Genomic DNA, 23,039 nt, shown 5'->3' with positions numbered 1-23,039 from the left:
ATTCGTCAAAACGCCGTCTACCTAACGGGCACTGTCAGTCCGAGCAGACCGACGCCGGCTTACGGGAAAGAACACTGTCTGACCCACAGGACCGACGTAGCGCTTAGTGTGTTAACACTAGAATGCTTTGCTCTGGAATCTTATCTTTTTGCCTGCTCTTTTACAAATTCATTTTTATGATGAAAAATGCCGCCACAAATAATCATAAAAGTTGTGGATTTTTTAATTTTCCATAGTTGAAGCCAATTTATGGCGTCATTTTTCGTTAAGTTTATACAATTTTTTTAACATATTTACATATATCGTATTTGCCTTCTAGCGCACTCTATTTTGTAGTTTAATTGTTTTCTTTGGAAAATATAAAAGATGAAAACGTTTCTGACCCGAGCTAGCAGAGTGGTGAAGGGATACATAGAAAACCCCAAAAATGCCAAAGGGGAGTGTCGTAACCGCCGAAATTACGAGCCATGATTCCAATATACAATATGTACTTTTATTTTTGACACACAATCCGTTCCTCTTAACGTTCGTCCAAAAACTGACTCCTGACCAGTCCTTCTGCCCGATCGTGCCGTTCTTGGTCCGATCCTTGCTCTCTCGATCTCTTACTGTATGCGTGTCGCAGTTCTCCCGATTTCGTATGTTTTCTCCTTTTCGTGTATCAGCTACTCACTACAAGGACATGCCGCAGTTCTCTCACCTATGTTTGCTCTCTATTTATGATCCAACGCTCTCTGGATACCCTTCCCATAATATATGTATTTGATGAAGTGTGATTACTTATTAATTCCTACTTACGCTTTGATCCATATCTATTCTATTCTCTACAGGGAGATATGCTAAAAAGCGCTGTTTGCGGATCAGAAGAATCTTCACGTCAGAAAAAATGACGAAGTCTAGAGCGTTCGGGCGTATTCAAATGGATTACCGGAACTGGTCGAACAGAAAACTAATCGGATTTTCTCCTAGGAGCTTTGGGTTTTTATAAGACTTTTTTTTCGAATATTTACCCGTTTCGAGATATTAAAAACGGAAATTGCCTAGAGGTCAAAATTACCGCCTTATGGGGTGTCTAGAGTTTATACACGGAAACTCTTCAAAAGTTCATCGATTCTCAATTTCAAGATAATTATTGGAATTTTCTTTCACACGAAATACATAACAACTATCACGCATCGTTAAATGAAATGAAGTTGAACAAATTTTATTATACAAATAATACATCCCTCACCCTGCCGCCCCGCCGTGACCCCCACGCTATTGTCATGTTTCTTAATCTGACACGGTCCCTAAGACTTTGATTGAGGTCACTCTTTTCCCCATCTGAATTTCTTCAAGTTACACAAATGATATGATCTTATCCCCTCTCTCGGGAAAGTATTGTTGGGTTTGGACCATCAAATGCCGGCCTTTCTAAACACATACACAGCATAATAATCTCTTCCTACCCTGGTTGAGATGAACACCGTTGCGCCAGGAAGCAACCGTTCCGCCACAATTTGCGGGGCGTTTCCAAATCCTAACCTATCTAAAACCACGTAGCATGGCCCTTGGTTCTACATTTGATTAACTATATTATACTTTCCATTAATTAGGTAAAGGTTTCCTACACAACTGCCCAAACTGCGTTGTGTTTCGCGTTTGCTTCCTAGGTAAAGGTCGGTCCGCAGCCAAAAGTTTCACTGAACAGCATTGGGAATTCGACGGATTTTGACTCATTGAACAGACTTTTTCTTCGTGCCAATCGTACTATTATCTAAACAATTTTCTTATTCCGGTCTACCGAATTTTGTATTTATTTTCCGCCTGGAAGTAATTAATATAAACGGGATCAACAATGCCCCTACCAAGTGGCCCAAATACGAAGTTTTATTAACACTTTCGGTGTACTACCGATTATTTTTCTATGATCAGGAGACTTTGTGAAATACAACACTATCTATTTGACGGTTATCTTCTGTTTGGCTTGTTTTGCTATTTTTTTTGCCGTTTGCTACTTTTGATTACCGAGCTTCAGAATTCGAAAGACTATTGACACTAGGATAGTAACAAAAAGGCGTTTTGGGACGTTTAGAAAAACATTCTACATTCAACGTTAGCGTTAGAAATTGCTCCGTAGGCATTCGACGTTCGTTTGTTGATTAAATTCTTTGATTTGTCTATTATTCTCAGCACTAAACGGGCTGACCGAATCGTCCACTACTTCCGAGTCAATTGATTCGCCTAAAAACGCTCCTTTACTTTAAATGCGAAGTACGCGATCCGATTACAGTACTTTCTACGAGTGGTCTGCAGGTGGAGGGGGTGATCTGATAATGTTTCTTTAAAGCACTCGAATTAATAAATAACATACCGTACGCTAACTAATAAGACCCTGACTATATATATATTACAGCATGTACCCCACGAGTAGTATATTTTCTCTACAGTCAAACTAGCATAACGAGAGACTCGAAGCGACCGATACTGTTGTCTCTAGTATGCAGGATTCGTCCTAAATCCACGAACCAAAAACCAAAACTTATACGCGGTTTTCTACCCTAGCCGAGTACACATTATCAAATGGTTCGTCTACATTTTTATATCTTTATACACAGGAACGCGCTCTTGGAAACGAAATGCAAACGAACTGCAAAGCGCAAGACAATTGGTGCCAATTTTCTAACCGCTCCGTTTATATTTCCTCGGCCTCTATTGTGCATTTCTTTAGTGTCGGCTTTATTGTTGTCTATTTTATCAACAGTTCAAACATCGTTGCACGATCATTCTACTATTGCGTTTTAACATATTATATATATTACAGGTATTCCATTGCTATAAGTTTTGTTGGAGTTTCGCTTTTCGTTTCCACTGTATTTTGATTTGTTGTTAAACTTCTAATCTCTTTTTTTTTCGTTTTGTTTGTATTATGCTCCCTCGTCGTCGCTACGGATGGGCCATTTTCACTGTGTTCCTCGCTTACGCAAATCAAAAACCAAATTTACAACACGCTTATCGGTACGGTAAAAGCGCAATTGATGATAACACGATATGTTTGTATGCATCTTCATGCATTTGATATCCGGAAGGAGTAACTTTATGTTCGCAGGCCGTAACGCGGGTCTGTTCCGTTATATTGTCGTTGAAAAACAAAACTAAAAACCATGGCTGGCCCAATGGCTACCGACCCGCGCAATGTGTTAGATCGAGAAAATTCTCCTCCATTTTGGCTAGTGGATAATTGGACAACATTTCGCAACGCGTTCGTGTTCCTTTTCTTTATTTTCTTTCATATTAAGCCCATGCCAATCCCTCTCTCTCTCTTATTGCTTTCTCGGCCTGGCCAAATCATCACTCGGTCGATTTCAATACCATTTTATTTTCCACCTTATTTCTTTGACCAAAGGGTTTGCTGTAAAAAACGACGTTTATATCTGTTTTGTTTTCCTTTTTTTATTCCTATACATAGAGCATTCTGTCGCTAAATTTCGATTTTATATATTTTCTATACACTTAACACTAGTATTTATGCAGTATATTTAATGTTTATATCACTCGTTATATTATCGATTGAAAAAAAAATCTCCCCCTAACCGAACGTTAGGTTTTTCGTTGATTTCTGTTTTTCCTTCTCCTGTTTCACAATCTCCTCCGTAAGCTTCCTGCATATGCAACATTTTGGTTTGCTGGTTTAGCAACAAGTTTAGTTCGCGATGAATTACTAGCTGATGTTTAGTTCCGATTTTTTTTATTCTCTTTTATCAGTTCATAGTCCGCAACAAATAGATTGTATTTTCTGGATTTTTTTTTTGTGTTTTGTATTTTTAAATAAAACCCGATCCAACGCGAAACATCCCGCAAAAACGCAGAGCAAACCTAAAAGACAGGCAACTCCTGGGCAACTCGATGAAGACAGTAATGTCGAGTCCAAAAGATATGAAAAGAAAATAGTCCACGTTTGTTTGAATTTGTGGGATCAAAATGAATACTTAGACAAAACAAACCTGGTTGCATTATTGAAAGCATCGCTTGGCTTAGCATCAAATAGCAACTTTAAAAAACTGTCTTTAGCCTCGACGAGGGCGGAAAAAGAATAATCCAAGCTTCGCCAACCCAGTGGTTGTTCCCAGCTGTCCAATAGCTAAGCTAGTTTAACAGATATGGGAGGCACAACCTGCACGGTAAATTAATTTTCCTTTCTTTAGATACGAACCGAGAGATATCGATTTGCTATTTTCCCCGCGCTTGTTGCCGAAAGGAAAACAATTCAATCCGTTTCGTTCGATCTGGGATGCGCCATACCACACACGCTGCATTCATTTCATTGAAAGATAAATTGGAGACATATAACTCTTCGGGGTGCTCGTAGTGAAAAGCAAAACTCATCCCCATCTCTCCCCCCAGACAGTTGATGCCATGTGTTTATCCATGCGATTCGATCGATGGAATAAACAGACACATTTTATAAAGGAAACCATTCACAAGAACTAACCCGTATCAAGTGAAAGCTTTCTGGCTTTTCTGCATCGATTCTCCCCAGAAAACCAAATTGATCTTTTATCGCTCCTTGCGTTCTTACAAATTCTTAGTTCTTACTTTTTCCTTTAGTTCTTATTCAAAATTTCCTTTTTCCCACTTTTTAAATTCAACTACGAGGAGATCCACCAGCATAAAACGATTGACACGTTTCGCGAAGGATGGATTCCCTCGTGATGGCGGGGTGCAATGGAAAAAAATCCATGAACCAAAAAACTGCCCTCAACGCACCGCACCGGTGTTGTCAAACTCTACTCTACGGCGAATCCGCACGTCTCCTCGACGGCCTGCGTCAACTTGTCGTACATTAGCTGGTAGGAGTCATACATCGGTAGGTCAAGCCGGTTGAAGCAGGTATGCGCCTTCGGTAGGTTCTGTATCGGAACATCCGCCGTCAGATGGATGGTGAAAAGGCGCGGTCCAACCGCCCCCGTCGAACCCTGGAGGGCGCGGAAACCTTGCAATGGCACCCGGCACGATCCGGTCACGAACTGTAGTAGCTGAGCGCGCATCTCCGGCGAGTAGGACTCAACGATCTGCAGGTAGATTGAAAAACGTATATTAATCACACGAGCTGACAAGAAATTCCAATACCGATACCAACCTGCCAGAACCATACGATCTGCGGTGTGTCGGCGGTGCATTGTTTCAACCGCGTGTTTGCCTTCCAATCGGTCACATCGATCTGACTGATGCCACTGATCACCAGCTCTAGCTCTCGCTCGTCGAACGGACGGAGCAGATGGCTGAGGATCAATTCGCCGAAACCTTGAACGATAAGATAAGCAACGGAAACGCATGTTAACAACTTAAACTTCACGAATCCTCCCACACCACCTTTTACATACCTTTCGAGAGAGCTAAAAACTGTTGTTCGATGCCGCGCATAAACCGATAGTTTACGTACAGCTTCACGTACTCCCGCTTGTTATCCTCGGTCACCGAGATAGAGGCACCGTTCGGTTTCAGTTCGTGCACCTTCAGCACGCCGAAGCTGTTGTTTTCCACACTGAACGTCGAGTCGATCACTCCCGATATGTTGTTCTCACTATAAGATGCGAGTAAACGAAGTTTTTCATTATGAATGTAAGGTTAAATCAAGGGCATAGATTACATTTACTGTGCTTTGTTGTCATTGTTTCTAAAACATGTTATATACATCAACGAATTCGATACATTAGACAACAAACAATGAAAAGAAACCATTAAACGTACAATATTTGAATAATTTTGCAAATTAATGAAGAAATAACATTCTATGGAAACAACATTCTAATTAAATGGGTTTCAAGCAATTCTATTTTCCTTTTTATTGTTCTGTACTTTAATATCTAATATCGAGGTGAGTATTGTCAATTTCATTGAACTGTAAATCAAGGCGCAGATTTTTCAATATTGTTAACAAAAAACATTACACAAAAATTGCATAAAATGTAGTGTACGAAAACATTAGTCCTTTTCTATTATTTTAATTTAAAAAAAGCGACGATAACGTATGTAAGCCTAATAAAATGTTTGTCATAGGATGTTAGGAAATACTACTTACAGAATCCACGTCAAACTACGGTGCAACTCCGGATCGACGTCTTCGATATCGGACAGTGTGATTGGTTTGTTCAGCAGCTGCTTGTAGAACGGTAGCGTGAAGCCACCGTCCAACACGTGATTGTGAAACACTGCGATGCCCAGGATGCGGCCAACAAAGTGAAAGTACGACAGGTGCTCCGGATTGACGCCTGCAAGGGGAAGGAAACAATTGGATTAACATTTCCGTCTTTCATCGTTTATGAACGGTAATTGTGCGATGGCCATACCAGAATCGGGGTTGATTTGCAAAAAGTAATGGTCATCCCGGCTGTACTGGAACAGACCGTACTGTGGGTTGAGCATTTCACGTGACAACAGATGCAACCACTCGCGGGCCACACCACCATAGTCCAGCCCTTCCTCGCCCTTGAACTTCACCATCAACCGTTTGCGCATATCTTTGGGACGCATCTTCATGATCAGTCTATCGGAGGATGTGGAAAGAATGATTAGTTGAGCAGGTTTTAAATGAACACTGTTGCACTTTTCACGTCATACCTATAGCTCTCTTCGAATATTTCATTTCGAGACACCTCCAATCGACAGTGGCCGGACTGGGGCTGCAGTAGCTGCAACTCTGCCCGCAAGGCCCTTATTTTACCAACCAGATCGCGCCGATACTTCGGTAGAAGGTCGGCACTATCCATCAGGCCCTGCGGTAGATCGGGAATGTTGTTAACCACAGTCGTTGCGCCACCCCTCGGTGAATGAGTGACCGCGGTGGTGTCCTGCACAAGATGGGGAGAAAGAAGAGAGCTGTTAGTAGCGGTACAAGAAGAAATCAACAATCAACTGACGCTACGTACTCCATTGGAAATAGCACTGAGAGCGGTGTCCGTACCGACTCCCATCACGATTTGCCGGCTCGAAACGGCCGAAGAACCATTTGGTACTTGCGGTCCCGCCCCGGATAGGGCAGCCATCGAACAGCCCCGACCGGCGGCGTTGTTGACGGGTGTGTTGTTGTTGTTGTTGGTGACCGAGGGCGACACACCGGCACTGTTCTGCCGCCGGAGCATCTGCAGCACGTGCATGTTTAGGCGCGGGTCCGTGAACTGGGTCGTGCGGTTGTTGTGATCGACGAAGTACACCCGCCCGGATGCAGTTCGCCGCTGCTCCCAACCGTGTGGCAGTGGGCCGAGCGTTTCCGTCGTAAGGTTTTGCGTGTCGAAGTCGCGCGGTATCCGTGGGTCGTGCCAGGTGGACTGCTTCGTTGGTATGTGGTAGAAATAGACCTGGCCCTGTTGTGTCGTTCGAATTTCTGTAACCAAAACGAAAGGATGTCATTAGTATTGATCATTGCCTATCCAGAGGTACAGTATTGACGCGTGTTATTGCTTAATGAGAGCGGTAATTTTTTGTCATTATCAAATGCCATTGGACAAAGTCACTTCATCAAATGGAACGTACTGAAGATGGTTGACCAAAGACCGAAGAAGACAATTGTAATTTATTGATTTCAAAAAGTTAAATGTTTCGAAAAATAACCAAAATATTCGAACAATTGCAACAAACGAAAAAAATTTAACTAAGAAACAGAACATAACTATAAAAGGGTGAAGGAAATACGTCATATGCTAAGACATTCAAGGGTTAAAGCCAGCATTCTTCTTTGATAAAATGTTTAAAGAAAAGAATGTGGTGAATTCACAATTACAAGTTGAATTCGCAAAAGATGTTTTGTACAAAGTACAAAACTACCGGTACGGTAACAATTTTCCTTACCATAGCCATGTGGAAGATCGACTGCCGGACGTACGAAGGGTACACCTGGACGGATCTGGTTGTGATGTCCCGGCATACCACCCATCGCTGGCCGCGGAGGCCTATCCCTGGACGGTCTACGCCGGGACGGTTCTTCACCGTGCCTTGCCGATCGGGTCCGATTACGGGATGCTGACGATTCTCGATGGCCACCGGTCTCACTTGCCGGCGTGCCATGATGCGACCGACTCCCACCTCCACCTCCACCACCACCGCCACCTCCCCCTCCTCCGCCAACAGTATCCGGTGCGGCAGCATGATTACTTCCACCATTGTGCACGCTGTTACCACCATTGACGTTGCTGTTGCCCCCACCGTTGTTGTTGCTGCTGCTGCTGGTGCTGTTGTTGTTACTCGCCGCCAGCGGCAAATACGAAGGCACTGTCGGCTTTGATTGGTGCGATTGTCCTCCGCCGGAAGCGTTATTATGTTCGCCGCTTCGTTGCTGCTGGTGGTTCGGGCTGCCATACCCGCCGGAACCATTCACATGTCCGTTGGGTGTGTTTCCACCCGCTCCGATGCCGTTCACTCCGGGCGGCGAGCGCACGGAGACGGGTGAGTCGATCGATAGGGATCCGATGGCATTCGTCATGCCGGAGACTGGTGGATTGGTTGATTCCCTGCGTGATGAGAAAGAATCGAATATTAGCACGTGATATGATTAATTACTCGCACAAACCATTGCGCGGCTAACTAATTATCCGTCAAACGATACCCTTCTGTCGGAATCGCGATTGGTTTGTTTAATTTCCCATTTCATTTAGTATATCTACTTTATTGTTATGCAAACAAATTCAACTGTTTCGCATGATGATTGAACTTTACTGAGTTGGAATAGGGGATGTCGAACTAGCAGAGAATTGTTCAACCCAGATTATTCAATTTTATTTTTTTACCTGCACTCTTTCTGAAACCCCATTGTTTTAAGTAGCTTGGAAAAATTAATTTCACTTTGGAAAAAAAAGGATACAATTCTGTACCAAACCATGTTACTATTGAAATAGTTAATAGGTAAATAGGGCTATTCGAAATTCATTTAAATTAGCTGGTAGATCACTTTGCTTAAATTTAAAGTTTACACACAGTCGTTTCCTCTTGTGATGTTATCGAAATCACCATACCTTCCACCGTTTCCCGTACGGGGCGAGATGTCCTGTTGTTGCTGCTTGGACGACGCTATCGGACTGTTGATTTCACTCAGCGGGCTTGCATTGGACGAGCCGGGTGTTATCAGGATCGACTCGTCCTGAATTCGCACTGGGCTTTTCGCATCGTTTCGCTGCTGTTTGTGCGCGACGGCGGTCGGGGTAACACCACCGGGACCGCCACTACCCCCACTGCCATTTATCAATGGACCACCACCACCACCACCAACTCCCCCACCGCTTTCGATGTCCTTCCCGGGCCGCTCCTTCCCATGGTTATTACAATTTTCCTTGTTGTTCGAGCTGAGCAATATTTCCGTCGAGTGCCGCCGACTGCCGGAGTCGTTCGATTGTATGCTGTTGATACTGTTGCTGGTGGCCGACTTGGACGGGCCTGGTGGTATCGTGGTGGGACCACCATCGGCACTCCCATTGGTCACACTGGTCGGACTACCGCCAGTTACATTCACGATACCGTTGGTCTGCGTTGTAACCACTCCATTCGGTGACTGCTGCTGTGGGCCGGCCGGCTCCGTCGGCCGTAGCCACTGTGTGGTTTTGGTGTAGTGGTTCACGTAGTACGACCGACCGTTCGACGCCGAACGCTCCTCCCAGCCCTGGGGTAAAGGTTGCTGCTGCTGCGGTTGCGGTTGCGGTTGCTGCTGTGGCTGGTGATGATGATGGTGATGATGCTGATGCTGTGGATCATCGATCAGCGCATCGGCCGAATCGTCATCATCCGGTACGCGAACATCCCCGGCCGGCCCGACGATGGCCAGTGGCGTACCGCCGGTAACGCTGTCGCGTGACATCAGCGACACGATAATTTGACCCTTGACCGGATCCGGATCATCCTGGGAACGTTTCACCAGCTCCAACCGTTGGTCTGCGAGATGAAAAGGAACGTGAAACAATGATGCATTAATTATGGAAGGCAACGAAGCAAAAACATCGTGCCGTAAGGCACTATAAACCCGATCCTCAACTACAAAAAAAAAAAACGTTGCTTTGGAAGTGAAAAACCCTTAGGGTCAAGAAGTACGAAGCGGAGAAAGAAAGAAACACCCTAAATCGTCGACTACCCCCAATTAGTGAAGCTGGATGCCTGCGCTAATGAGTAGTAAATAGTGCATTGTGCGAAAACGGTCGCTTCCAGGCCGACGGCCAGATGGTCGGAGGGCAACTTGCTCGTTCGGGGAGTTTTATTTTTCCTCTTCGGCCCTACCTCGAGAGCTGACGGAATGCTCCAAAGGGCAGATGCACAACACTCTTTCAAAGGTACCATTTCACCAAGATGATTATGATGATGATGATGCCCATCATAATAATCTCGGCCCGTCAGAAAAGCGGAGCAGAATTAATTAATTTATAGCACCTAGTTTCTCCACCAGTTTCTGACAAAAGAAAAGAAGCGCCAGCCGTCGGCGTTGGAGAGAAATTAGCCAACCAGACGACCCGGGACCCGAAACGGGTCGTCATTTTAACGAAGGTTACCACTCAGCGATGCACAAGAGGCAGCTTAAACGGAAAATGAATTCGCCATTGACAAATTACTTCACAGGGTTACAACAAGAAGCTGCGCACTCTCGGGCGCTCTAACGGCATGTCAAACAGTTTCACCCTGGGAAGTTCTCGTGGCACGTTCCCTCAACTGTTCTCCAGCCGTCGCTCCACGTCCACATAGGATCTTGTAATCGTCTCGCCAACTCTTGCCAATGCATGATGTGCAGGACATTCAAGTGGCGTTTAGCAGTGCGGGAAAATATTTAACCATCGCCAGACAAGGCATTCCTCTCGTGTGGGGCCAGATTTGGCCCACTTTCCAACGCACGGCATCAAAATCGACACGTCGTCAGGGGTGCAGCAAGATGGTGCAGTGCAATCAACGTGCGCACATGCCTTGCATTCAAGGTCGACTTGTTGGAATATTTACTGCGAAAGGGATGTGTGATTTCTGCCTCCACCCTTAGAGAGCACATGCACAGTGAGACTCGAGGTGACGTACCAGTGGACAAGAGGCAAATTCCAATTGACACAAATGGATTTAAATGAAACGAAAGAGGGAGCTCTGGCGAGTAAGAGATAAAATTTAGCAAAAATATTTTTTCAAAGTAAGGTTTATCTTTTACTTATCTTCGTACTTATCAATTGTACAACAATACATTTCTTCTTCTTCTTTAAAGCGCCCATTTTAAAATTCATGTTTAGCATAAAATATGTTACACTCATTGCACTTATTACATTTGTTTCTTTTTGAAACATTAAATGGAGTCGCATACAGATTCGTTTATTTAACCGTCATTTAATCTGTCCGTCTTTAATCAACAATTTTCTGTTAACCCTTTTTCTTTGCGTTCATTGGGTTCATATGTTTAGCGAAATTTTAGACTTCATTCGTATTTTGCCAGAAAATGTCCTAATTATTTATACCTTCGACCCGGTGGAAAATCTCAGGGGTCATCGCTTCTTGGATTCCGGCGACCAGTCAGCTCATCGCTAAAGTTCCCCTTTTTGGCTTTTACGTTATCGATCTGGCTCTTCTCTTCTCTCTTTTCTGTGCTAACAGGATTCATTTATCATTCGTTCGCTTAAAAATAAACGATCGTTAATATTACAACAAGAGATCGTTACGCACCCAGGCCAATCGCGATGCCCCAGGTCAATGGAAATTGGTGATCAATTTTTTATAACCATCGTTAAAATTAAACAATTCCTCATGCCATTCCATCTATTATTAGGCCTATGACTAACAGATTTAATACCATTGGATATGAGCCAATAATTAAATGTCGATATGATTTTGGTAAACTATTCTATTCACTTAATTGATAAGCACGTTGAACTAAGTAGCATTTCTCATTCGATTTTCTTTTTTCAATTTTAATATAACAAGCAATTTTTCAAAAGTTCCACAGTGCATCCTCTTTGGTGCGTGCAGATGTCACCATGTGCACTGCTGGTGTACAGCTTGCTTTAACACTCCAGGAGACACTCTTTTCCCAAGAGGTAAGGTAGAGAACATGCTTTCGCATAGCACCTTTCTTTTCGCATAAAGCATGCACCAAGTGCCATTCGGGGGGAAAAAAAAACAAAAGATGATGCTCTCGGGCTCTGTTGAATGAAAAAGCGTTTTAAGGAAAGCAACGCGTTTCAATACGCGTCCCGGTTGGCAAAGGCTACGCAGGTGTAATTAAAATAAACTGAATTTTCACTTCTGCTTTCATCACCAAAACACCTGCTAACCTTCCCCGAACCCCGAAGAGTGGCGGTATTGTGTCTTGTGCGAAACAACCTCCTCTTCAGTGAACAATGCTTTCCCCTGGTTTCTTCCCATGATCCCGCACTTACAGCCCGTGTCACGCAACAGCTGGATGCTGGAGGCTACTATCCGCACGCAACCCAGAAAGCCTTGACGCTTGTGCATCTTCCGCTGGTTGTAGATGGAGATGATGATGTTGTCGTTCTTGCCGAGGAACAGATCGTAGTGCGAGTTCCATAGTGGATCGAGCGATGCCTTGCAGATCTCGGTCGTGTACTCCTGGCGCGTTCCTTCCACGGTGATCTTCGCAAATGGATCTGGTAGTCCTGCAAGAAATAAACATGTTGGGAAATTAGATAAAAATTTGTTAAAGCTGCAATCATACAACTAACATAAATGGGTTAGAAGACAGAGATAACGAGAAAGGCATTTAGTTTTAGAAACAACAAACCTATTACATGCCGCATTATCTACGGAAATTATTGTCATTGAATGTGGCCTAAAACATCACACTAACAGCCATAAACATGTCATTAAAGAAACGAGCCCTGCCCACCAACAAGTGTGCCTTCTTTTTCAGGAAAGAATCGACGGAAATGTTACAGATTCCAACAAAACCGTCGGTCGTCCACGATGCGTGACAATAAGCGACAATAAAATAATCAAACATTCAGACTGGTGGGCTTCAAAGGGAAGTAATACGCTCAACGAGACCTATGCATCCATACGTGACTTTCTTGATGAACAGAATCGACTGACCGACCACGGTAACGGTTCCGCCGGGTGGTGCATCGCACAGCCGTTGCTTTGGTCCCCGAATGAATCGAGGAATCCATTGAAAGGCCACCATTTACAAGCACGTACGACGAAGGCAAGACTTCCTCCTCCGCGGGTATGCTCCGCTACTTCAGTTGATTCGATGAGTTAACTTTATTCCGTCGGTTGACATAATGCGTACACCATTATGGTTAATGTCGCGTGTTACGTCAGACATAACGCGGAAGATGCCATGGGCAAACGCACATTTATACGAATGTATACTCTTTTTAACTTTGGTCAAATAGTTTGATTACAACTTTGTTTGTGTTACATTTATATCTATCCAAATTTGATGCCAACTTTAATAAGGGAAAAAGATAAGCCGTGGGATGCTTGGAATGGATTAAAATTTCTAGTCTTTTCTAACCAAATATTCATCAATAATAAAGTTCAATAACACCAAACAGGAAAGTGTAAATAAAACTCATAACAAAAATTAAAGCTTAATACGAATACAACGAAAAATGAAACAAGAAACTCTTCTTAACAAAATTATTAAAAGAATCAATAAAACAATCAAATGTATCGTATAGAATATTTCAAAAAGAATATTTTCCATCTCATTGGCCCACAAATTGAACCTACAAAAGGGTGAAATAACCTCTTGAATGAACAGACATGTGCGTGAAGTTTACACACAGCCGACAAAGCAATTGCAAGCATCGTTAGTACTCTGACTCATACGACTTTCTGCTTCACATTGCATAGCCATTCATTTCAGACCAAAACGTTTCATCTTGCTTGATTCGCGCATGTTTGCCTTAAATGCCCTCCAGAGTTTGCTCGCACAAAAGAAGCATAATCAAACTTTCAAAATCTCTCATACTTCTGTGCGTCTGTGTATGTGTTTGCTCCGTCAAATAAACCACACTCCGACAAAGGGCTATTAATTTGGCGCAAGAATTGGAGAGCAGTGCTCTTGCCCACAGAAGCCAAGATGTTAATTTAGCTCTCGAGTTGAACCGGGCATTCCAGTTCCAGACGGCCCTGATGAGTCTCCAGATACACCGTCCCGATGTGGACGGTTGGGTGTACCGCACCGCCCCATGGCATGGCACAGTTTAGTCCAGGCACAAGAGCACCAAGAAGAAGCACGGCAAACAGAAGGGATAAAGAAAAAAAGAACCTGTGCCCGAGAAAACTATGTCGCAAGACACATCTGGAGTACACCGCAATCACCATTATTGCAGCGCGTCGAAATTGAAAAGAATCCCGGGAAGAGCAAGTCCTCTGAGCAAACATGCATGCAAACACACCATCAGGGGGTTTCAGGGCCGCCTACATAATTCCACCAGGCTCCCCGTACCGTAGCGGGTTGATGTCCTCTCGTCTGAGGGTGGAGTGTTTAGTGTCGTTTCCAATACGAACAATGCATGATGGAGGGGAATACCCGAATCCGGCCAGCGGAGTTGATACGTCCGTCCGTCCGTCGGTGCAGAATCTGGGCCAGACGCTTTACAATTTCATCCAACCGTGCAGAATCCCCTGCACCTTACCCCGCCGGAGAGTCGTGGAGCACCCGAGGGATAAGAATAATGTCAAACGGTCGCCAGTTCCCCTCCACGAGGGTGATGTTTCTCTTAGTAAAATTTATCTATGGTCCAGCACCTCCGAATCACTCTGGAGTGTGGTGGTACGGTGTGTGTGTGTTTGAGTCTGATTCAGGTTCAGACATCCAGAGTAGCCAAGCTGCAGTGCGTCACGGATGTCATGACCATATCGTGGAATCGGTCGCTCGCCAACGGTACCGAGTCGTTCTGATACGGTTCGTTAATTCTCCGCCCCACCGACCGGCCCCAATGCCAACCAGCTCAACCCTAACCTCACCTCACCTCACACCCTTGTTGGCGGAAAACTTTCCAATCTCCCTCACCCAAACGACCAACAACACACTGGCTGCATGTCTGACCTACTGCTGGTGGCAACACGCCTGATCCGTCCGTATCGTGCATCGTGGCACCGGGTGCCACTACCACCGGTAGAGATTGCTGCGAAAAGCGATTCCAGGTGCAGAATAATATATACATAAACATATCCCTCCTCCTTCTGCCCGGCCGCCTTAGCGGGATCCCAGCGGTTGCGTTGCCTTCGCCTTAGCTCAACCATTTTCCAAACTTTTCCCGTCCGATTTGATTACGTCCCCACACGGTCAGTTGATGAACTGAAATGAGTTTTCAACAAACTATCGACGAGAGTTTTGAATGTAAAATGAGCTGAGTTCGGTAGAGAGTTCGTACGTAAAGTTGGCTTATTACAAGCGGTGAAAAACATTTTATCCAAAAAAAAAAACGTTCAAAACCCAAATTGAAATCATTTAACGTAATAAAATCGTTCCAAATAATATTTTTAAAAATCAAATAAAATCATCACAAATTAGCCGCATGAGTAGGACAAAAAACATACAGTATTAATATTGCATTCAATAGCCACAAAAATTACCCCTAACTTGTACTTCGTTACTCCATTTCAGTCTATTTTTGTTCTGATTTTAAATCTAATCCTCACCACGTGGAAATTTCCTTTCCAGAAAAAAATTTGTATAACTGCTCTTTCAATTATTCAAAATTTCTGACAAACTACATTGCATTTTCAATCTCCAAAAGTCGACCATCTAGATAAGAGTTAGGTATGCATTTTTAGGTGTTTCAAATAGCGCAGGAGTCGGCGAAGTGCGCCCCGTTAGAAAATTTTCGTGCATCATACAAAACATTCAAATGAGATGAATTTGCCGAATTTGTTCATGAAGTCAGGTTTGATTTGTAATCGTTGAATGAGATATTCTTGTTAAAATTTAAAAAAAACGAAAATATGTTGTCTTTTAACACTTCTATAACTTTACTATTTAGAAAGCTAATACTCCATTCAAAAGTGTACTAATTTTAAAATATATTATCATCGTTTAGGGCATCCGGCCCGCGCTTTCAGTTACGTTTTAATCATCTGGCCCTTTTAGGAAATGTATGCCGACCCCTGAAATAGCGAAAACACACATGTCAAATGGTTAACACAAATTGTTGTTTATAGAGATATAGAGTTATTGCACGGAATAAAATTAGCAAATATTCGATAAATTAAGAAATTCGATTTAAAAATCGAAAACGACACATAACATTTCTCCATGCATCCATCATTTGTCCGTTATCAGAACCTATCACGTGAGCCGCTGACCTAAAGCACGCTTTGCATTAATAACGGTAATTTCCACCTAATTCCCATACTGCAATAGCGAGACCTTTACTCGGGAAGAATGATTTTTCCTCATAAATTGGCGCAACCACTGCGAAGCGGCAAATCAATAGAACAAATAAACTGGTCAGTTGTAGATTTACATCTTCAACGGCAAATAAATCATTACAGTGCACAGTGTTTCGATCTATCCGGGAGAGGTTGAGGTTCCGCGAGAAAATAGAGAAGGTAAAAAAAAACATCATCCCCCCGCGAACCTAACGGAACGACGCCTATGCTTCCGGGCAGGCATTGGTGTGCCTCAGCATGGTAATCCAAAGCACTGGACCAAGGCAATGTTATTATAGCCGTGGCACAAACATTGGCACAGCTGGCAATGAACCCCCGGGTGCAGGGGTGCCTTTAAAAGCGAGCATTTGTAATATATTGGCAACAATGAACACAATCAAACCCATCGCTGCATGCGATCCGGCACTTTGGACTATGCTCATTTTTAACCCATTGTGTGTGGTTTGATAGATGCTTAGAATGGAAATGAGAGGATTTGAGAAAGTTAGCATTTAAAATCGCTAGTGTATGGTCACCCATATTAACTATCAACCCATGCTGTTGGGTGATCTTTTGCAGTTTAACTTATTTGTTTCTAACCGTTAGATCGCCCAATTTACAAGGCAAATGCTTGAATGAGCTTATGTACATGATTTGTTTCTTTATGAGACTCGGCGAAACTTAACTAAGAAAGATATAATGTGTCATGAATGGAAGCAGGTTCTAAAAGACAGCTTTAAAACAAGGTAAAATAAAAAAAACACCATTTATAATATTTATAAAATACATTCCCGCTAGTATTGTATACACAAAAAACTCAAAATGGATGCAAAAAATTTCTAATAATAATATCTTTAAATCAACTGAATTAGAGTGAAGATAGACAGCAAATAAAGATGTTAGCTACTATTCAATATGTGCATGCATTTTGATTTACGTACATCACTGTTTCTAGATACTTTTCAACTACAGCATGATCTTGCATGATCACCTTGGCCGGTGCGTTGCCCCTACGCAACCCGCTCCCACTTCCAATCCATCCCTTCGCTGATTACCCTTGGAGTGAGAGCATTTCCAGCAAAGGTGTTGCTAATGATAATTTTATTTCCATTTTGTGGTTTAACCAACCACCAGCGTTACTCTCTCACGCACCATTTTCGGCTGCGGCAGGTTGTATTCGTTGTATGATTTCTTCTTCTTCCTCGTTATGCTACTTTTCCTTCACTTTACTATTATTCCGCAGGTTTCACGGCCCAGCATTTTGCAAAAGTGTACCAAACCAAAAGCAAAACTCTGAGGAAAAAATGGAAGCCTTTCGGAAAGGAAAACCGACCGCAGCCCCAACCGGGAGTTGATCAAGGTTGGTTTCACCAAATCCGCATTCCAAAACCAACGAATTTCGAATTGGAGCAGACAGTTGTAAGTTTTCAATTTCCTCCAGCAGCAGGCAGGGTGAGTAAAAGTTCCTTCAAATATCTGGATTTGGTGTTATTGTGTTTCTTTTTATTCTCGTTTGTATAAAATTTTCACGGTTGAACTTATTGCTCGACCTAATGGACCATCAGTCGAGAAAAATCCCCTTTCGGTAGAAAGCACGCTGGCACGAAAGCACAACAGTGGAAAACAGTATCAATGTCAAGTGCTTCGACACGTTCTGCCTAACGAGAGGACAAACAATTCGAAGAAAATCGACGCGAATCTGCTGGAAAGGTTACGCTCGAAGGCGAGAAAAATGATAATAAACAAGTAAAGAAGGTATCGTCATGAAACCGTACAACTGATCTTTTCAATAAAAGTAAATTGAATTCATTCAACAGAACTACACTGATCACATTTAATGTGATGTCTTCTACATCAATTTCGTGGAAACCTTTTTGGACAACTCTGTTTAGTTGCAGTTCTTTTACTTCTTATTATGTTTTCCATTTTCTAACGTTCTGTAAAAAATGTGAAATAAATCTGAAAACGATCTTTTTTTATTTGTTACTCTTAGGGTAAAAAATGGACCCCGTGTGTTGGTAACACCATGTTGACGCGTGTAATTGAGTTGTTGTTTTAATGTTTTCTTTTCATTTGATATCATGCTTTTCAAAGACGACATCGTTCTTTTTCCCTTTGACAGCTAGTACTCGTTGGTGTTAGATTTTTGGCAAGTATCCGATTTCCTGTCACACCTAGAACACTTCCACAGCAGCGAACAAGTAAACAGATAATCGTCTCATAATGATGGATTACGTTTTCGATCGCGTTATTCCTCATAGAACGTGTATGTTCTTGTCCCCATTGGATGATGTTTTGAGGGGTTGCTTTTACGGTTGTTCCCCCCCTTTTTTTTTGTCCCCATTATAGTTATCCACCACTGAACCATCCGGCCGGCTCCACCCCGCCACAAAATGGAACGAGGGCGCGCTTCCGAAAGAAAATAATACCGGCGCCGGCACTTCCGTCCCAAAACGACTAAACGAGTCTGGCGCCGAGCCATTCGCCGGACCACCATGCAGACGGGCGAAAACAATTCGCCATCTTCATGTCCGCCGTTTCGCATGGATTGCGAGTGCACACAACGGAAAGGAAACCCAATGTCTCCGTGTGGCACTGGAAGCGAGCACTACGCCGTGGATTGCTTAAGGCAGGGCCAAACACGACGACGGGATCAAGTGAGATTCTAGTCACTAAAAAGTGATAGAAAATAAATAACAAGTAATAGAAAAGAACAAGGGAGGAATGAGTTTTGTCACCAGCGATAAACAGTAAATAACTACGCGACTGACGGAAAACACTGTTTGGTTTACAGGTACGCCTGTTTCCTACTCTTGCTAGGTGCCTGCTTCAGTCTAGCCACTTTACCTTTAGTTCTTTTTTTGATTTGCAAATAACACATTACGGATTTCATAAGCAACGTGATAAGAGGGCGCTACACCGGTCCATCATCAACACACCTCCCACAACGGCCCATCATCCTCATCAGCGTAATCAACGTGACCTGTCGGAAATGAATTCCAGGCAACGCTCACAACAATCCCCAAAACGCGGCCATTACCTCACCGAAAGGTAATATTAATTGGAACAGGAATAATATTTGGCATAAAATGCAATCTCTTCTTCCATACGGTATTGCACGAACTCGGAACATCCACTTCAGATCGGAAGATGTTACCGAACAATCGGGTTTGTTATCGCTTCTGCAACGTTGATAACCACGTGCTCCTCCTTTATCTCGCATTCGACATTCTTTCAAACGAATATGCACTAAATCAAAGAATTATACCAATACAAGTGAAAAAAACCACCATTAGAGCAAACCATTACCGGGGCCACCCATAGTGTTCTTAACAGCACACCAAACATTGCCGGCGCCATGTCCTCACTACTGTTTCCCTCTCAAAAAAAAAACTCGTACGAAAATAACGTTCATCGATTTTTGCACGACACCCGATCACATTATCGCACAAGCTCTTCCCGCGGTCGTTAATTTTTGTTTTAATTATTTTTCATCGGTCCCTTATCTGTGGTATCCCGATTGAATCATTGCTGTTCAAGTGTCTGGCAATGTCGACGGAAAAGAACCGAGAAGATGAGTCAATGGCAATACACAATATTTCCTCCTCCTTCAGTTGTTGTAATGCACCGAAATAAAAAGGTAAAACCCGTCACAGGTGCTGCATTCACCACCAAGTTTCAATGGGATCTTAGCGAATGTACAGCAACAGTTATTGTAAAGCACAATCTCCAATATTGACAAAGCAATGTAATGGCTTAATCCGGATTATACCCCTATTGTTTCATCCTGCAGACAAACAACATATCGGAGCTGCAGTAATGATACCCCACGAGACAACGAATCAAAAACGAAAAAAAAACCGGAACGTAAAATTCAATGCATAAAAGATTGCTAATTGTACGTTTTGTAATCCCTGAAGCGCCGTTTCTGTTTTCTCGTTCGTCGTCTTTCTATGGTTCGATTCGCTGCATTTTTCTTATGTTTACAAGGTTACGGCAGAGACGCTGCGGGAGGAAGAAAAACGATGCGAAATAAATACCAGCGAAAGGGAAAATCAAACACACTCACACTGCAGGCATGAAAGATTATGAGAAGACGCCAAAGTTAAGACATCATCGAGCGACTGACGTTTTTCTTCGGACCGTACTTCTTCTTTTTCGTTTCGTTGTTTTTTCACCACACGATGTGTGTGGTCCTGGGGGGCGAACTGCAATATATTACATTCATTCCTGTTCCCATCAACGGACTGCAATCCCCATTTGTTGCACACAAAATATTGGATCGACGATACAAAAAACGGCAGCCGTTAGGTGTCGATTGACAAACCAAACATGCTAACATTTCGAATGTTAGACTTAATACTTCTCTGTGTTATCAAATATAATATGATTGGAAAATTACTTATGATTACAAAACAAAATAAAGTCACAAAAAATAAAGTTTAAAATGGATTGAATGGAAAAACTACAGAATTTCAAAGCTATAAGAAAATAACGAGTGTAATTAAAACTTCCTGCAATCGAGATTGCCTCTCCCGAGCCACCTGATGTCCTGATGAATCCACGACATTAATTTACCATCCTATGAATCATCGTCCTCGGATGATTCCGAACAAAGTGGATCTATCAATTCAAATTCTCAAGCAAGAAAAAGATGAGGAAGGTTTGCACGAGCAGGAAATATAACGTTTTTCCGCAACGTAACGCATCGCGGGAATGACTTAATGGCCTGTCCTCCGATGGCACTTCCTTCTTTCCTCCCACCGACACCTTCATGCGGCATTGGTATCGATCATATCTCATCCGGAGTGCGCGCTTTAAATGTTCCAACCCATAATCGAAACTCTCATTTTATCGTTTTTTTATTTCAAGCATGGCGTGTCCGTTACCTCCTGCACCTACACCTGGCAAGCAGTCCATTTTCCACTTTCAGCCCGAGTTTTCCCATGATCGTCTGTGATTTATATCTTTTTGACTATCCATCCATGCGATCAAACGTCGGTCCAGCTTCAGCTCGGCAACAATCTCTAGCCGGCTTCGGAAGCTGCTGCTGGTGGTCGTAAATCGAAGGAATGGAAATTAAACCCAACGCACCCTTCCCAGAACTCCAACACAAATACGAGAATGCCGGAATAAAAAAAACACACCATCTCGCCAAACTCTCACGACAAGGCGCCAAAAGAACGGGGGAACCCAGCAAGTGAGAAGTGGATTTGTTGCTCGATCGTTTAAAGCAGGCTTTTTTTTTGCATGCGTTGGGTGATGGTGTCTGGGGGTCTTGAGATTTTTGTCGAGTGGCAGTGTATGGGTATGATTTTTTTCTTCTGCTTATTCTTTTGAACTCTTGCTCGAAAAATAGGAATTCGTAAACAGGCCACAATCGCTTGCCACGCGGGGGGAGAGATAAGGCGACCGGTGCATGATCATCGACGCCCAAGACGCACAACCGGGTGCTGATAGTAGGCCCAACTGCCAATGCCGAATGCTGGTGGCAAGCATTAAGAGGCGGGAGTCCTCATCACTCGTCGCAGATCGGCACTTTCGGACTGCCGATCGTAAAATAAATCTTTTCCTTAGCGCCACCAGATCTGCGCTCTCAAGTTCTCTTTCCTTATCCTACGAGTGCCATCACGTTTACAACCGAAAGGCTGGTTTAGCAATTTGTTCGCGAGTTTTTTACTTAGTGGTATGCGAACATCGTGTTCAAGCACGCACGCACAGTTGGTAGTAGGTTGCTCACATCATCACTACTACCTACATGATGTAGGATTGTACTACTAGTTGGAGTTAAGGAGAAAAAACATATATAATAATATCTGACACTTGCCGCCGCACCCCTCGAGGAACCTCAAAAGTAAGAGTAAAAAAAACGCTTTGCCCCCTTCGTTCAGCCCGCGGGGGGTTCGTCAAATCGTGTTGTCTTTTAATGGTTTGGTTGTATTGTAAAAAGAAAAAGAAAGCCAAACAGGTTTAGAGCGCACGGGATGATGATGCGAGCGGCACGTACATAATTTGGCGCTGCTTCTAAATTCCACACCGGAAAGCGAACGCTTGCGTGGAGGAAATTGAATAAACGAGAGCTAAACCCGATTCGGAATGGCACTGGAGGGCGACCGACGTGAACGGTAGGTATGGGGAGAAGGAAGGAGGTGAAAGCAAAGGGGAAATAGAAGCAAGCCGCAATCATTGCACGAGAGATCTCGACATTCCGTTCAAATTTGGATCTATTTTATTTTTATTATTTTTATTTTCAAACTACTTAAAACATTTACAAGCCAATTACAAATAGTAACTAAAAACAAAAACGATTTAATAAAATATAGAGCAAACTCTTTAACACGCAACATCACTAACGAAACTGAAAGTAACATTATAAGCAAGCCAAATCTTCAAAGTATTGTAAAATGAATCGCAAGCCAAGAGCATACATAAATTCGAGCATAAAAATGAGGATCTCTCTTAGACGCAAACGCGAACATTTTCAAAAGGTGATTGAGTTGGAAGGGGCATAACTTTTGCCTAAGCAAAAGTTGATTATTTTCAATTTTAGGATCAATCTTCCTGATTCGGCATTTTATTTTTTTACCAGAAAAGCCTAAAATAGATATAGACAAATTGAGGATTTGCCAGCTCGTAGCATTTTTGCCCTTGTATGTTCTCGTTTTAAGTACTTTACAGATGATCTATCTTTTTTATAATGCAGCTTAAATATTATA

At 43.0% G+C, this 23,039-nt stretch overlaps 1 protein-coding gene across 1 annotated transcript in view; it reads right to left on the bottom strand.

The window, feature by feature from the left end:
• Nucleotides 1–4,749: 4,749 nt before the first annotated feature.
• LOC131289792 (E3 ubiquitin-protein ligase Smurf1) overlaps nucleotides 4,750–23,039 on the bottom strand; it is a 31,073-nt gene continuing 12,783 nt past the window's right edge. Inside the window, exons 5-14 of the mRNA XM_058319103.1 lie at nucleotides 12,360–12,596; nucleotides 8,988–9,897; nucleotides 7,828–8,486; nucleotides 6,909–7,363; nucleotides 6,601–6,830; nucleotides 6,330–6,526; nucleotides 6,062–6,251; nucleotides 5,364–5,563; nucleotides 5,120–5,283; nucleotides 4,750–5,051 (exon numbers count right to left, since the gene is read on the bottom strand). Coding sequence (XP_058175086.1) covers nucleotides 4,767–5,051; nucleotides 5,120–5,283; nucleotides 5,364–5,563; nucleotides 6,062–6,251; nucleotides 6,330–6,526; nucleotides 6,601–6,830; nucleotides 6,909–7,363; nucleotides 7,828–8,486; nucleotides 8,988–9,897; nucleotides 12,360–12,596 — 3,527 coding nt within the window. The 3' untranslated portion in view covers nucleotides 4,750–4,766. The remainder of the gene's footprint in view (nucleotides 5,052–5,119; nucleotides 5,284–5,363; nucleotides 5,564–6,061; nucleotides 6,252–6,329; nucleotides 6,527–6,600; nucleotides 6,831–6,908; nucleotides 7,364–7,827; nucleotides 8,487–8,987; nucleotides 9,898–12,359; nucleotides 12,597–23,039) is intronic.

Source organism: Anopheles ziemanni, chromosome 3 (assembly GCF_943734765.1).
Source record: "Anopheles ziemanni chromosome 3, idAnoZiCoDA_A2_x.2, whole genome shotgun sequence".
Taxonomy (NCBI): Eukaryota; Metazoa; Arthropoda; class Insecta; order Diptera; family Culicidae; genus Anopheles; species Anopheles ziemanni.
This window is presented reverse-complemented; position numbering and strand designations above follow the sequence as displayed.